Source organism: Heterocephalus glaber, unplaced genomic scaffold (assembly GCF_053883595.1).
Source record: "Heterocephalus glaber isolate CG9 unplaced genomic scaffold, H.glaber_assembly_v1.0 deba00001724, whole genome shotgun sequence".
In the NCBI taxonomy this organism is placed as follows: Eukaryota; Metazoa; Chordata; class Mammalia; order Rodentia; family Bathyergidae; genus Heterocephalus; species Heterocephalus glaber.
The window spans coordinates 1,162,430-1,178,792 of record NW_028258435.1 but is presented as its reverse complement, the minus strand read 5'-3'; the positions used below and the strand labels follow the sequence as shown (position 1 = coordinate 1,178,792).

At 56.0% G+C, this 16,363-nt stretch overlaps 1 protein-coding gene across 3 annotated transcripts in view; it reads right to left on the bottom strand.

Annotated features, from left to right (window-relative positions):
- Positions 1-4,974: 4,974 nt before the first annotated feature.
- The window catches only part of Nbas (NBAS subunit of NRZ tethering complex), a gene marked incomplete at its 5' end in the record, with an annotated part of 266,027 nt that continues 254,638 nt past the window's right edge, over positions 4,975-16,363 (bottom strand). For all 3 annotated transcript variants that reach the window (XM_087199614.1, XM_087199615.1, XM_087199616.1), the window contains 3 exon segments: positions 4,975-5,343; positions 10,056-10,184; positions 16,083-16,227. In XM_087199614.1, the coding sequence (XP_087055740.1) occupies positions 5,074-5,343; positions 10,056-10,184; positions 16,083-16,227 (544 nt within the window).

The following is a 16,363-nucleotide window of genomic DNA, read 5'->3' as shown; positions in this document are numbered from 1 at the left end:
TCCATTTGGCAGGAATTTGCGGAGCAGTGCACCGAGGCTTTGGTCTGCACTGAGAATCAGAGATGGGCCCAGCGCTGCCATGCCATGGGATGCAAGAGTCATGGAACCGAGTTGCAAACTGCCCCTGCTCACCCCTGCACTGGGCCCTGGTGCTGCACCCCCCCCCCATCGGTCAAAGCCCAGATCAGGGCGGCGGCTGGCCCCACAGACATCGCCCTCTGTGTCCTCACAGAGCAGGAGGGTGACAGGACAGCTTCCTGCTTGGGCTGCGGGTGACTGCAAGGGACCCCTCTGCAGCTATGGGCAGGGACAGCTGCAGGCTCCTCCCGCTCCCAGTTTCCCCACAGGAAGGATGGTGAGCAGGTGAGACTTTACAGACTTGCTGGGAGAGTAATTCACTCTGAAATATTACAACACCATGAGCGTGGGGAGTCGGGGCACATGCCTATAATCCCAGAACTCAGGGGGCTGGGGCAGGAGGATGGCAATTTCAGGTTCGAACCCGGACAATTTAGCAACTTAGTGAGGCTGTCCCAAAATAAAAAATGGCTGGGGATGCAGATCAGTGTCACGTGTCGGTGATGCCTTCTCACTGTGTCCTCATGTCGGAAGGGGTGGGCAGGCTCCCTCAGGCCTCATATAAGGGCACTAATTGTACTCAGGAGGCCCCACCCCTGTGACCTACACCTCATAAAGACTCCATTCCTAACACTATCAGGGGAGCAGGCGTCCACGTGACTTTTGGGAGGATAGCAACATTCAGACCAATGTAAAAGCCAGCCTGGCCTGTGGTCCTAAGTTCAAGTTCACAAGCACTGGGGCTGCTTTCCCTGCACAGGCTCCTTGCTACGCTAAGACTCTGCCGAATATAATTTCTCATTCCTCTGTGTTTTTATTCAGCCGCTTACATCACCCTCAAAAAGGTCCTTACTCTGTGTTTCTTAACTTTTCAGACTTTTGAGACTCCAGAGAAAGCCATGGATCTCTCCCTTCTGTACTCTGTTTCTCTCACACATATCATGTACACTAAATAATTCTGCATGCAATCTCATAGGTGAAGGACCATGCATCAGTTAGTGTTCTGTGGAGTATAACCAATATAAAATGCACGCTCAGGATCAGAGGCTGAGGAGTCAAAATGGCCACCTGCATTATCAGATTCGAAGAATCCAAAATGGCAGCCTGTGTGCTGGAGAGATGGAAGACCTAGTAGCGTTGAAGCTCAAAGGCCTGGAAGCAACCTGTAGTCACGGGTGCAAGGCTGCATTGGAAGGCTGAAGAAACTGTAGAGCAAGGTTCAAAACAATGGCAAAGACTGGATCTTTTCTAAAAAATGAGACACTTCCTTCTTTCCCTTTTTATTCCACCCAGGCTACAACCCCATTGGTTGGTGTCTCCCACCTCTGGGGCAGATCTTCCCTTCAGTTTGCTGGCTTACATGTCAATCATCCACAGACACACCTAGAATTTACCAGTGGGCTAGGCAGTTCTTACTCAAGTCGACACATCACAATAAACCACCATACCCAGAAACCCAAACCCGAGACACAATGTATCCTTAGGATGAGAGCTTTGCTGTAGTCTATGCCGAGCCTGGGGAATACGTTCCTAATGTGTCTTCCTCTCTTAGGGCAAGTTGCATCTGCTGGACTGAGCAGAGAGAGATGAGTCCCAGGCCCACACTGGGTTGGCCCCAGGCTTGTCCAGTGGCCACTTTGTCCCCATCCTGCACAGAGAAGCATGCTCATGACTCAGGCCCTGGTTACCTGGGCCTGGGCCTGTTCAGCCCAGAATCCCCTCCAGGTGCCAGTCAGGGACCGAGCTGAGCTGCTCACTGAGGGCAGAGGCCCTCTTTTTCCATCCGAAGCAAAATATGTGATGTTCACAGAAAGCTGTGCCAAGCCTGCTTCTGCCCTGGGGAGAAGAGCTGATCTTTGCCTGTCCCTTGCATAACCCAGTCTGGCGGTGAGAAGCAGGGGGTGAAGAGAACCAAGAAACATGACAGAAGGGACCCAGGAATGGCACTGGGAAGGCCACGTCCCCTTCCCAGCTTCACTGTTGACCCTGTGACCTCAGTACGTCACTTGATCTCTTTACATAAGGAATGAACTCAGGGCCTTTGCATGGAGCTCTATCCTCAGCCCTTTTTTAATTTTTATTTTTTGAGACAGGGTCTCACTAAGTCACTAAATTGTCCCAGGCTGGGCTGGAACTTGTGATCCTCCTGCCTTGGCCGCTCAGAGGGCTGAGATTACAGCTGTCATCACCATGCCTGGCATGTCTTTAAGATGAGGATAATTGTTTTGAGAGTCCAAGGCTGAGAATGAGCTTCACAAACTCTTGTATGTTTATGAGAAGAAAGAAAATGAATAATCCTAGCCTGAACCCTACAGATGGTGGGTCTGTGCCCACCAGAAGCTGGGGCACTATCTGGACCCTCTGCCCCACCCCTACCCTGCAAGGCCATCTCACGAGGGCAGTGCTGACCCCAGGGACGCAGGGTGACCTAGCTCAAGGCCAACCCTCTCAGGGAAACACTGGGCCTGCAGCTCCCTGGCCCTGCCAGCCAGCCCAGCTGGGAGCTGCATCGCCATGGCAACTCTGCAGGTGTTCAGGGGAAGGAAGGAAGAGGCCATGGGCTGGAGGGAGCCACTTTTCACTCCCGTTCAGCAGGTCTGCTGCAAGACAGGTCACAGGGCAAGAGGCGCCTGGTGCGGGCAGACCCAGAGCCCACACTGCAGTGACTGCTCTGTCCCCTCCCTGACTGGGTCGCACCAGCAAACACGAGGCCCGGGGATGCAGCCTCTGCGGCCCGTGCCTCCCCTGCCCCGGCCCGGGCTTCACTGTCTCCTCCCTGTTGCTGTTTTAAGGAGATTTCTGTTGGGCCTCAGCCCTGCCTCTCATCCCGTCCTGGTGGCAGGGATGGCTCCCCCTCTACTTTGGTGGCCCAGCCAGAAGATGCACTGCAGGCTGCAAGGCCATGCGCTCCCAGGCAGTGGGCATCTACAGACAAAGAGACATGCAGAGCAGCTTGGTCGGTAGAGTGAGAGAGACCCAGGCACAGTGACCCTGCACCTCTAACCCTATCACTGAGGGAGGCTGAAGCAGGAGGACTGCAATAAAAAGGGACTTGCAGACAGGCAAAGCTACCACCCAGGGCAACTGTGGCGTAAGACAACTTTTGGTAGAGGCCAGGGATTGGCCAGAGCCAGGAGTCCTGGGAGGCTGGCCCAGGTGGCCCAGAAACGTCTGTGAAGGGAGTCCCCCCCCGATATTCTTCCTGATCACCATGCAGGCGGAGTTCGGAAAGTCGAAGCTGGGGCACACGGAGCTGCTATGGAAGGCTCTGGGGACGGATAAGTTAGAATTCTGGCAACTGTGTCAGGTCACTGGGACCAAGCAGATCTTTTTCCTTTTTTGTTTGCCTGCAGTGCTGGGGACTGAACCCAGGGCCTTTGCACTGAGCTACAACCCCAGCCCTTTTTGACTTTTTTGAGACAGGGTGCACAGGCTGGGCTCACACCTGCAATCCTCCTGCCTCAGCCTCCCGAGAGTGCTGGGATTACACGGGTGCAGCAGCGCACCCAGCTCAGAGCTTTTTTCTAAAAGGGGCGACCCCTTCCCTAGGTCAGGGTGCTCAAACTCCCACACCACAGGGCTCAGGTAACTTCTCTTCTGCCTTACAGATCTTGGCTATATTTCAGGTTATCTGCTAGATACAGGCAGACGCTTGTGGCCCCTGGCTGATCCCAGGTAGCAAGTGGTAAGATTATCAGCAGCGCCCAGGAAGCCAGAATTCCCAGGTAACGGGGTGTCAGAGGATGGGAGTTCAAGTCTGGACTCTGCCTCTTGGGGAGCACCGTCCAAGTCAGTAAACCCTCTGTGCTGCTTTCTGTTACAGGAAGGGGAGCAGATCTCCCTGCTGGTGTGGCTCGAGGTCGCCGGTGCATGGGACCCTGCACACACACAGGAGCTCAGCAGGCTGCACCTTACGTTATTTTTGCTGCTGGGATAAGCAGAGAGCAAAGGTGTTCTGGTTCCACTGAGCGGTCAACACATGGGCTTCACGCCTGTTTACCTGATGCAGGAGGAGCCTTCCCAAGCCTGGGGAGAGGAGCTGTGAGCAGCAGCAGGGAGCCAGCGGGTGGAGGGGCTCCGAGACCGGCTGGGGACTCGGAGGGGGCTTCCAGTGTGCTGAGGGCTCGGGCCCTCTCCTCAGGGCAGAGGATCCCTACCTTAGCTTCTTTCTCTTTCGCTCCGTGGAAATGGTGTAACCCTTGCACACATGGTTTGTGGGGAGCAGGACTGCGTCCCAGCACTGCAGTTTCCCCAAGGAAATTCCTGCCTCCTCCGGGTTGCAGAGCAGGGAGCTGGGGACCTATGCAGGGACCTGCACTCACCACTGTCCCGGAACAAGGCCCTTCAGCCCCTGGGCCTCAGTTTACCAATCCAGTGAGGGTGTCACACTGATTTCTGACCTGAAGAATGAGGTGGCAGCAGACTGTTACATGGACTGTGTGTCCTCCGAGCAGTGGAGCGTCGGGAGCACCGCTGGCCAGGAGGCAGAGAAGGAAGGAGCCGGGAGGGAAATCTACGCCCCCTCCCTTGGTCCTGTCCTGCACTGAGCTACATCCCCGCCCCCTTTTCATTTTAGGCGGTATCTCCCTCAGCCGCCTCGGCAGGGCTGGAACTCGGAGCCCTCCTGCCTCGGCCTCCCGGAGCGCTGGGTGACAGGCGTGCCATGGCCACCACGCGTGCTCCTCTAATCTGAGGCTCAGGCCCAGGCCAGCCTTGCCCACCCACGGCACCAGCCTGACCGACTGTTGGCATTCCTCACCCTCTTCCTGCGTGCGGCCCACACCCCTCCCTCAGTGTTCTGAGGCGCAGCTGAGAGACTTCGCTGCTTGCATTCCGTCCCGAAGAGACAGAGATAAAAAGAGAACAGGGGAGAAAGAATCCGTCTCTGGGAGTGTATGCGGAGCAGCAGGACCAGGAGCAGTCGGGAGGCTGCCCGTGGCTCAGCTTTATTTGCAGCGCTGGGGACAGACTCGCTGGAGAGCCTGGGCCCCACCCTCACATCGACGGCTGTCCGGTGCCCAGGGCGGCTCGGAAAGTCCTCAGGGCCCTGTGCGTGCCCCGCACGGCCAGCAGGAGCGAGCCTGCTTCGGCCTCGTGCCCGGCTGCCCGCAGCTGTGCTGCCAGCTGCTCCTCGTCCCAGCGGCCCTGCTCGGCCAGCAGGTGGCGGATGAGGTGAGGGTAGAAGCGGGTAGGGATGCAGGGCACCAGCAGCCCAGCGTCCAGCAGCAGGGACAGCAGCTCGGGGTCGCAGTTGGAGTCATCCACCTGCAAGACACGGACAGGCAGGTCGTGAGGAGCCACGAGGACGACCCCTCCCCACTGCTTCCAGCCCGAGCGCACACCAGCACACGGGCTTTCTGAGGGCACAGGTCTGAGGACGCAGGGTGCCTTTTTCTGCAGTACAGGAAAACAGACCCAGGGTCACCACATGTGCTACATCCTCAGCCCTTTTATACAGATTTTGTATTGTGAGATGCAGACTGGCTGAGCTCCTCAGCCAGAGCCTGTGACCCTCCTGCCTCAGCCTCCCAGAGGGCACGGGCCAGCACACCTGGCTTCTCTTTTCACATAAGGAGCCATCGTCCTGTGGAACCCTGCCTGAATCCCCAACAGCTGGGTGGAGCTGGCGCCACCCCACTGCCCAGCCTCAGGGAAGGAAGCGGGTGCCAGGCTCTGCGGGCAGGAAGCTGGAGCCCGAAGTCTGCCCTTTTAAAGCCTGCTGCAACCACGGTTAACATTTCATGTGCCTCCACCCTGGTCTGGACTCTTTAACCCCAATTCTCTCTGGATACAGATCCACAGGGAATAAATTCATCTCTTCTGAATGAGAGAACATCTTCTACTCCGCCAAGAAAGCCGAGCACCGTGACGCAGTGTGCTTTCGATCATCCTCACTGAAGGCTCTGTCTGTGGGCCCTGACGGCTCGGATAGTCCTGGGCTGCCTTTCCCTACACATGGTTTCCACAGCCCCCAGAGTTTATGACACTGCCTGTATTTCTGGAAGGAATCAGGCCAACACTGGTCACGCCAGGGCTCTCGTTTACGCCGGGTGTTGGGAAACAGCATCAGAGCAGATTCTTCTGGCCACCCTGACCTGAGTCACCTTGATCACAGAAACCTCAGCAATGCTGCCGCACTTCAAAGCCAGTTACCTGCTGCCCAGACCAACTGCATGTGACACGCACAGCCTGTGACAGGGCAGAGTGGTGACCAAGGACAGCGCATCGGCTGTGTCCGGCGGCTGCAAGACCACTGAAAACTACATCTGTCTGGGCCACATTTTGTTGCATGCAAGTGTGACAGTTTGAACTGTCAGAGAAGGAGCTGCCCTTTTGTGATTTGCTGTGACTTGGTCTGCATGTCTGAGATAAGTGGTAGACGAATCCGGAGGACTTGATTTAGTCCCCTTGACTGTGGAGCAGAGGGGACAGAGCCCTCGAGGGCCAGCACCGAGGCAAGCAGGAGGGCAGGGTGCCGGGGAGGGCAGGGCCCAAGAGGTCACAGGTGGTGCAGTACCTGTTGCCCGTGTGTCAGCCATCAGATCCGGGGAATAAATGCAACCCCGAAGGCTGGGGAAGGAAATCTATTCACACACAAAGTGCTGCTGTCTTCCGAGCCATTAAAATGTTATCTGCTTAATTCCTCTCTCCACAATAGGTAATGAAGCTTCTCTGAATTAAAATCTTTGATTTTATGGATCTGCATCAAGCCAAGAGTGATTACAGTAAGGAGGTAAGCAGTCATGGAAATTACTTTAAAGGAAGCACTGGATGTGATTTCAGGGTTTACTTCAGGAGTGCTATTTGCCTTATTTTTACACACACTATTACTTAATAGAAGTTATTAAGATATGAACCACAGTAGCAGAAAAATAAAGGGACAACACTAGGGAACAGTTGGAAGGAGGAAAACGGCTGTGGATGATTTTTCTGGATTCTGGATTTCTTTGGATATGATGGTGAGATTGCATTTTCTCAGGAAGTCCACGTCCCATTCTGGATTCCTCTCCTGCGACAAAACTTAGAGATCACCTGGTTTACAAGCTGACAGCAAAGCGAGAGGCTTTGCGGACCCAAGCGTGGTCACCTCTGAGGCTGCCACCAAATGCTGCCCTCGGGGGCCTGTGCCTGGCTGGTTCCGCACTCCTGTGTCTTCCACACACCGGCTTCTCCTTTTAGCACACAGGAGGCTGCTTCCTTTCTCCTTTCCTGATACCCAAGGGTCCCTCTCCAGACCCTGCACAGAGCACGTCGGTTGGCCAGCGGTGGGTGCTGAGGAAGGAGTAGCGAGCTCCACTCCCCACCCAGGGGGGTCCCGGCCCTGAGCTAGCTGTTCCCCTGCAGAGCTGCACTTGGGACAGACAGGGTGAGAAATGGACTGAGCATGGTTGGTAAGGGTCAGAGGCTGGGCTAGGTGCATGGGCTTCTGGGAGAAAAGCCTTGTGCCCAGAGAGCAAGGAAGAGGCCTCAAGGGCCTGCTTCACACAGTTGGCACCCATCAGGCCAGCAGGAAAACTCAAAGCGAGCCCCGTGTGACCACCAAGCAAGGTGACAGGGCCCCAGCCAGGGTCCCTGCTGTGCTGTCAGCAGGGACACGAAGGGGCAGGAGCCCAGCTGGGCACGGAGGAGGCCACCCAGGGACTTTTTGGTCATGTGTGCTCCTGCCGACCCTCACAGCCCCGACTCTGCAGGTCCTCCTGCGGCGTCACACACACACCCACGCAAGCTGAATGGAGTGGGCGGGGACTGCACTGGGGGCGGGGCGCCGGGCCAACTGGGAGCAACACCCTGTCGGCCCCCATGCCCACCCCAGGTAGCGGGGTGCAGGCTTCCTGCAGGGCCTGTCAGGCAGGAGCTCTGCCCAGAAGCGACTCGGGCCTGGGCAGTGGCTGCCACCCTGCTGCACCCACCCAGTGCCTTCAGTGGCGGCCAGAAGGAGCCACGGGCTCCGAGCTGGGCCCAGGGCCACAGTGCTGCCTCACCCGCGTCTCCCTCACCCAGATGGTGAGCAGCGCCGAGGCCAGGGCTTGTCTTTCAGCTCGGGCTGCTGACCAGCATGGTGACTGCTGACCATCGGAGCTTTCCTCTGTGAAACCAGAGTAATGCCTTCTTACAGGGTGATGAAGACAGAGAAGGTGCCCTTTATAGTACTGGGCAGAGATGGGATGGGAATATTCCCTTTCATCTTTTGTTCTGGTAGGGGGTTTGGGACAGGGTCTCGCTGTCTTCCCAAGCTGGCCTTGAATGCTCAGTGATCCTCCTGCCTCAGGCTCCTGAGTGCTAGGATCACAGGTGTGCACCACCACACCCAGCTGTAGACTGTATTCTTGAAATGACAGAAGTCCACTGAGGAAGAACAGACTGTAGTTGCCTGGGAGGTGGGGGCCTGCAGAGGACAGCAGGCGGGGTCACTGGCAGGGAACACTCAGAATCACACAGAGCCAGACGCACACGACTGAGCGGGTCGACGGCTGAGGAGCGCGAGGAGCTGAGCCTGCGTCCTCGTGCACATCATGGCTGTGGGCCCACAGGACAGTTGTGCAGGGCCCGGGGCGGGGGACACAAGCCCACAGCTGACTGCGAAAATCAAACCTAGGAAAGATGCTGGCCATGGAAAAGTCAGCAAAACTATAGGTCCTTGGAGGGAGCTGTGGTCTAAAGGCCACAGTGTCTCGGTGAAGGACACCTGAAGGGCACAGGCTCCCTTCGGGGAGGTCACAGCTGGGCTGTCACTGGCCCGCAGTGGGGACTGGAGGGCAGGAGTGACGCTGCCCAGCCCTGACAGCCCGCGCGTCGGTCTCTGCACTGAAGGAGTGCAGGGTTCCGCACTGTCCGTACGCCCTGCAGTCGACCCATAGCGCCTGAGCTCAGCTGCCACAGTGAATCACGCACGGAGTCTGTGACATCTATGAGTGCCAGTAAAATCCGCTTGAGAGTTGCTGCATTTCCCGAGGTTTCTTATTTCAACAGTCACAGGGGGCGGGGGTGCAGCAGGAAGGTCACTTCACTTCCAGACCCCTGTTCTAGCTGCACTTGTGACATATGCATTTGCAATAAAGAATCTTTAAGCTGGGCGTGGTGATACAGGCCTGTAATCCCAGCACTCAGGAGGCTGAGGCAGGAGGATCTCAAGTTTGAGGCCAGCCTGGACCACATAGTTGAGATCCTGTCTCAAAAAGGAAAACAAAACAGGATACAAGAATGCTCTCCTTTGTGTAACCACATACATAACTTCCTGTATCCTGCATCATTACCAAAGTTCCACGTGGAAGATCCCTGTCCATGGTCTCTTGATTGTCATGCAGCACACACTGAACTGCTCCAGGACTCTCCTCCCCCTCCAGCCACCGTGGCGTCCTGTCTCATTGTTGTGTAAAAAAACATGAAGAGCGATCGCCGTACAAAGAAGGTTTCGGGAAGGATCATCGCAGGAGTGCATAAAACACAATCCAGTCCTACGTGAAGTATAAGCTCCGAGAAGGGACAGAAAGTGTCCTCCTCAATCACCACAGGGAGATCCCAGCCTGGGGCGGATGGCACCTCTGCCCGGACTGCAGGGCCTCCGCCTCCAGAGTCTTGGGCACACTGGCCCAGGGGAAGCCAAGTCCGCCCTCAGTGAGCACTGAGCAGTGCAGGCACACCCAGGGGGCGAGTGGACGGCTCTGCTGGACAATTCCAGAAAATCGGCTTTGGTTTTGGGTTTGGATTCTCAGACCAAAGAAAGGTGGCTCATGGCACAGTTAATGTGCTCAGGTATACTGATATTTTTTTTTCTGTTTTTTTGAGACAGAGTTTCGCTGTGTAGCCCAGGCTGGCCTAGAACTCGTGATGATTCTCCTGCCTCATCCACCCTCCTGGGTGCTGGGATGACAGGTGTGCACCACCACTCCAGGCAAAGCTATTGTTTTGAGAAGGAAAGGGCTGGTCCACGTCCTGGAAAAGAAGCCCAGCAGGACAGTGCACTCATGCGGCCCTACCTGTGTGATGGCGGCGACCTGCTCGAGCACCAGGGCGCGCAGCTCCGGCTCTGGCCGCTCCAGCATCAGCTTCAGGGATGGCAGCAGCAGGGCTCGGTCTCGCAGCAGCAGGCACAGCTCCTTCATGGCCTGAAAGACAGGGCAGGGTGAGCGGGGAGGCACCCATCCCGCACCCCCTCGGCTGTGAATGCAAATGCGTGTGTAATGCACACTCACAACCACACTTGGCTCACTTCCGGGACGGGAATAGCTGCGCTGCTTAGAATTCATCTTCCTCCACTCTCCGAGTCTGGCCTCCCCTGGGTGACCGGAAGTACCCCCGCCTGCCTTTCGGTTGTATCCGTACAGGTGTGCATGAGAATCGGTGTCTACCTAACCAGAGCTGCTACCCACTGTGAGTACGGCTGGCAGCATCTACTTGCAGCTGTCACGCACAAAACGGAGGAAAGCATCAAACAACATATTCCAGGACGTGTTTATAGGTCTGATGTCAAGGTGGGAGCCCGAGACACCCCACCTCCATGGAATCTGTCTGTGGCACGCAGCAGTAAAAATGTGTGGGTCTCCACAGGTGCACCTGAATTTATTCACAGCCTTTATTACACAGACAGAATCTGTTGTTGGAGAATAGGCTTTAAAAACAAAGGTAACAAATGATAGTCCTTTGCAACAAAAGTAACAAAGTAGAATGTGTGTAACAAAAGTATCAAAGAATAGGGCTGGGGATTTAGCTCAGTGGTGCTGCCGCCTGCCTCACAAGTGCAAGGTTCGGAGTTCAATCCACCGTACCAAAACCAAAAAGTATCAAAGAATAAAATATTGCAAGCTGTTTTGCAGGGCTGAGCTGGCCACCGGGGGCGCCAGACTCTCGCTGGACATAAAGAACACAGCGATGGGACCCACGTGGCCCCACTACAGAGGAGCAAGGGCCGTCTGGACAGCAGGACCCAGGGCTGCTGCTCTCCACGGGGCTGAGCTTTCTCCTCTACTCCTACAGCACCAGGAGACCGGAGGACAATTCAAATACATGGTATTCCCAATAATCCTTTGCATTATTATAAAGCAAATATGAAAGGGGATGCCAGGAAGCAGTCGACTGAGCGCTCAGGATAATATGCTTGCTGCAGTTTCACACGTTATAGTTTCTCTGCTTCTGCCCTGCATCCTGGCATTCGGGGTCGAGGGCCCAGTACAGGGTTGATTCCTAACAGCACAGCAAGCCTTGGATGGCACACCACTTGCGGAATCATGCCAGTAGGCTGGCCCCAGAGAAACGGTCATTTTTTATGGGAGACGCCAAAAGCAGCCACTGACATTGGGGAGGATAAAACAAACAAACTCCTGAGCATGCCCCCCTGGCCTAGCTGCCACACCCTGACTTGCTTCCTGTGACCTCCTCCTCTAGCCTTTTCTTTTCTTTTTTTGGTACTGGGTATGGAACCCAGGCCCTTCACACTGAGCTCCGTCCCCAGGCCTTTTCATTTTTGAGATAGGATCTCAACAAGTCACTCAGTTGTCTAGGTTGGCCTGGAACTTGTGATCCTCCTGCCTCAGCCTCCCAAGAGTACAGGCACTGCCACAGCGCCCAGCCTGCTCTGAGGCTCTGGTAGCACAGTGGCACACAGGGACCTTTCGCCCACGCAGGCATCTGCACCGCCACCGTTCAACACTGCAGCCACAGCCACACCTGCAAGGTGGCCTTGCACCTGCGGAACTGCTTTCTTTTTCTTCATTTCTAGTCCTGGGGCTGGAGCTTGGTCTGGTGCATGCTGGGCAAGACCTGTAGCACGTGGCCCGCCCCAGCCCAGGATGGCATTTTTAATTTACCTTCAATTTTAATGTTAGCATCACGCCACTGCCAGTGTGGGCTCTCTCCCCGTCTCCCAAGTGGATCTGTCGCTCCCTGTTCTTTGAGATGTGGCTTAAGGAGGTGCAGAGGACCCCAGCTCTGAGGGGAGGCACCCCTGCCTGTGCCGGGAGTGCTCTCCCTGTGCCGACTGTGGTTCCTTCTGCCCTGGATCAGCACTGATATTCACCCAGCATCTCTCTTGAGGAAGGGGTGCTGCTGCTTCTCTGAACCCCAAGCTTGCTTGGTACAAACGGTACCTAAAACTACCCTTGTGTGATCTCCTCTTAGCACTCACTTCAGGCACCAGTGATTGGTAAACAAGTATTTCTCAGCAATTCATGATCTTCAAACTCAGCATAATGCCGGCAACCTTGGCTCTGGTGGTTGGTGGCCTAAAGGACAGTGGAGCAGGGCGGGGCCCCAAGACCGGAAACCCATCCATGAAGGCCACGGAGTGCTGGCGCCTCTCAGTGGGCACGAACTGGCCAAACACTCCGTCTTGGCATGTCAGCCCCTCTCCTCCATTTGCTGGGTGCTTCCCCTGGATCCAAAGAGGAGCGAGTGTTTACTAGGAGATTTACAAAGGCGGGATCGGGGACCTGCAAGAAAGGCCAAAGCGGCAAAGAGAAAGAAGAAATCCTCCTTCCACGTCTCCACAGCTCACATTTGCTGGCCACAGGATGCAGAGCAGCATGAGAGGGCTCCAGGGCTGGAGGGAGGAGCTGGCCAGACCCAGGTCCTTGTGGGCTGTGACCCATGGGGATGCGCTGGAGTGAGGTCGCTGAGGCTGGAGGTTACCTCGGAGCAGGTCGGGTCTACCAAAGCTCCCGCCTCCCATGGCCCCTGGGCCCCAGGGACAGAGAAGAGGGGAGCCTGGGGCACTGTGTTCAAGCTCAATGACATGGCACAAGGGGCTGTCATGGCGCCAGTCCCTGCCCAGAATGGGGAGCTGCAGGACCCCTCTCTCCAGCAGGGCCCCTGCAGCTGCCCCAATCTGCTGGTCCTGCAGGCCCAGGGCCCTGGATTTCAGCCGGCTCTGCACGCCGGCAGCCGCATCCCATCCCCAGCCCTTTCTTCATGGCCCAGCGGGCAGGCGATGTGGCAGCTGTGCACCGAATGCCACTCACCCAGCCCATGGTGTCTAATGACCGTGACCATTCTGGTTCCTCCTCAAACCCTCAGAGGAAGGGACCAGCTTAGCCCCACCCAGCAGACATGGAAAGCAGGGGATCAAGCGGTTAAAGAACTTCACTGTTGCCAGATTTGACAAAGCAAGCTCGGCATTGTCAAAAGCGGCTGGATCTGGTGGGGAGCAGTCGCCAGAAGCCAGCTCGGCCGGGCTCCTCGACAGCAGGGATTCCTCCCACACCGCAGCCCACAGCACTGTGACTCTGTGACTCACCCTGAGCAGCAGTGAACAGGGCCTTTGGCGTCTGCCACAAAGAGCTGGGTCCTGGGCTTGTGGTCTCTAAATCCCAGAGCCACCTGAGCGCAGTTTCTTATTCTACATGTATCCACCCCCGAGAACAAGTCAGGGGTTGCCATGGACATCAGCTGGGAAGAAGGGGCCAGAGCCTTGAAGATGTGGCTCTAATGGCCTGGGAGGAGTGTTGGTTTTATACTCCTGGGGACATTTTCCACTGGGAGGGCACTGCTGCCTAGGTAAGCATGAGCCATGGGCAAGAGTCATGGAAAAAAGGAAGTCTATAAATATGGGAGCCGGGGGGTGGGAAATGGGATGAAGCAAAAGGGGAGTCCAGCTAAGCACCCTGTCATCACCAAGTGGCATGTGCATTTCATTACCACGGAGGAGGAGGACAACCAGAAATGCTGGATTTGAAAAACGAGCAACACATAATTTTATCACCACATCATGATATAAAATGCTGTGGAACTCTGAAATGAGGCCAGGCGACTTCTAAATGGAATGAAAGTGACCTCAGGCCTTTCCACTTAGTAACGCTCCTCTGTTTGTAACACTGGGGACTTGTGCTCGTGCACAGTCAGCCGTCGGTAAAGACGGCACGCGCCACTGGCAAACTTCTCATTACAGCACCTAAGGAGAAAGTCTGCAAAGGCGCCCAATGAGGGGAGGGAAACTGAGGCAGCATACAGAAAAATGAAGAAAAGTCACAGTGCCAAAGAACTCCTTCAGTCACGCATGCCGTTCACGAAGTCCAGTGGGAACACAGAAGCCACAGTGACTGGCCCTGAGATGGGGTCCACCCTGGCCAGTGCCCCGAGGAGGCCGTGAGTGAGCTGTGTGGTCAGCTCAGGCTCCTCTGGCCACGGGTCCTGTGTGGCCCGAGCTCAGGGCGCTGCGAGCTCCATGCAGTCGAGAGACAGCCAGGGAGCAGAGCCACTTGTGCTTAGGCTCCACCTCCCCGCAGGCCCGCTTCTGGCAGGAAATAAAACACAACTGTGACACAGTGGCACCGGACAGAGGAACACATTTTCCTTTGCTGTCCTAGGTTTCTCTGGAATTTAAAGGGAGGCAACGCAGCTCACGACTGCTTTAGACACTGGGCCACACCCAGGAACTGTTCTCAGGCAGCTCAGAGCTATCACACACTGCAAGACTGAGCCCTGATCTTGGGGTCAGGGTCAGAGATGCTGGGGTCTTGTTACAGGAAAACCAAATCAGTAATGAAGTGCTCTAGGCAATGGTAGAGGGCCTAACAACCTTAGGTGTAAAACACTGGTAAACTACTCTAGAAGATTCTATAGGTCATTCTTGAAGGAAGTATTACAGAAAAGGAAACTGACAATAAAAGCTTATACAAGCCCCAGGTATGGTGGTACACACCTGTGATCCCAGCCTTGGGAGGCTGAGGCAGGAGGATCGCTGCGAATTCAAGGCCAACCTGGGCTACACAGTATTCAAAGTATTCACAGTATTCAAAGCCAGGCTGAATTACATAATGAGACCCTGTCTCAAAAAATTAAAAAAAAAAAAAGCTTATAGAATTGCCCAAGAATGCAGTACACACACATTACAAACGGAGGAAGAAGGGTCAGCTCTTTCCTGGCACACTCGACACACAGACTTTGTCTGCAGTGTTCACTGTCCAGGGAAGCCGACCCCAGAGGCAGAGGAGGCGGGGCATGTGAAGGAGACACCAGCACAGCGGGTCACAGGTCATGAGGCAGTGGACCCAACTCCATGCCACTGGAGGGGCTGACATTTTGGTGTTGGCACTTTCAATATTTATGGAATAATTCTGTCACTTTGGTGCTTGGCAGACTTGTTTAAATGGATAAAATATTTTCAAATTCACTAAAAGAACCCTTGTCTAGCCATTAAATATGCATTCATAACAGCAGTGATTATAAAGAGGACTGAAAGGATCACATGTTGCTTTACTTTCGAGTTTATCTCCCACCGGCAGAGATGCAAAACTAACCCATCAGTGTAACGCCACGGTCCAAATGCTTAGGTCTGCGCCATGTCCACGGCCTGACAACGCACCGGTGCGTGAGGTCCACGGGGGGCGGGAGTGGGTGAGGAGTAGACCAGCTGAATACCTGCACACCTGTGTGACCCGGCACACACGGAACAACTCTGTGACGGCCAAATCAGAGGCTCAGACAGGAGACGTCAGCGAGGGGAGGCTGGGTTCTGAGCGCATACTGTAGAGAATAAAGTCAGATACTCCTCGCTTGATGAGCTGCCTAGCGACTGTGCCTCCGCCTGAGAGCAGCACTCGCCCTGAGTCGCAGGCCCTGAGCTGCAGCGGCGGCCCCCGTCTGCGGATGCCTGTACCGGGCAACGTGCAGCTTTCTGTGCACATCACAGTGCTGCGTGAGGGTTACGCCGAGGAAAGAAAAGGCGTCAAGCTGGAGTTTCCTCTGGCCACTTCTTTGTTCTGAACTCCGTAATGCACATACTACTTGGGAGTCTTCATTTAGCGACCGGCTCGCTCAAAGACCTAGTCGCGGACCTGAGCTCGGTCCTTAACCGCGGGCGAGGAGCGTCTGCACCGGGTCGTCCGTGCAAACATCAGGGCTGCGCTGGCCGCCTGGCCAGGCTGTGCCGGGGCTCGGAAGGAGCCCTGCAGGGACTCTGGGCGGGAGAAGCGGCTTCCACGCTCTCGCGCTGCCCTTCACCGCTCGCTACCCCACGCCCAACGCGCCCATGCGCCCGCGGGGCAGAGACTGGAGCCCCGGGCCCCACTCACCTCGGCGGGCAGCATCTGCTCGGTGTGGTGCACAGAGCGGCACATCCTCAGCACTGTGTCCCCCACGTTCTCCTCGCTCTGCGCCGGCCACCTGCGCAGCATGGCGGCCGCCAGTCTCAGCCAGGGGTTCCGGGTCGCGCCGGCTCTGAAAGAGGAAGGCGCAGGCGGTGCCCAGTGAGAGCTCTCGCCACCGCGCCGAGAAACTACACCCGTGTGCGCCGTGTGCACAGACGCTCCCGGAGATCCGCCCTCGGGACACACCACGGGGGAGGAACAGCGGC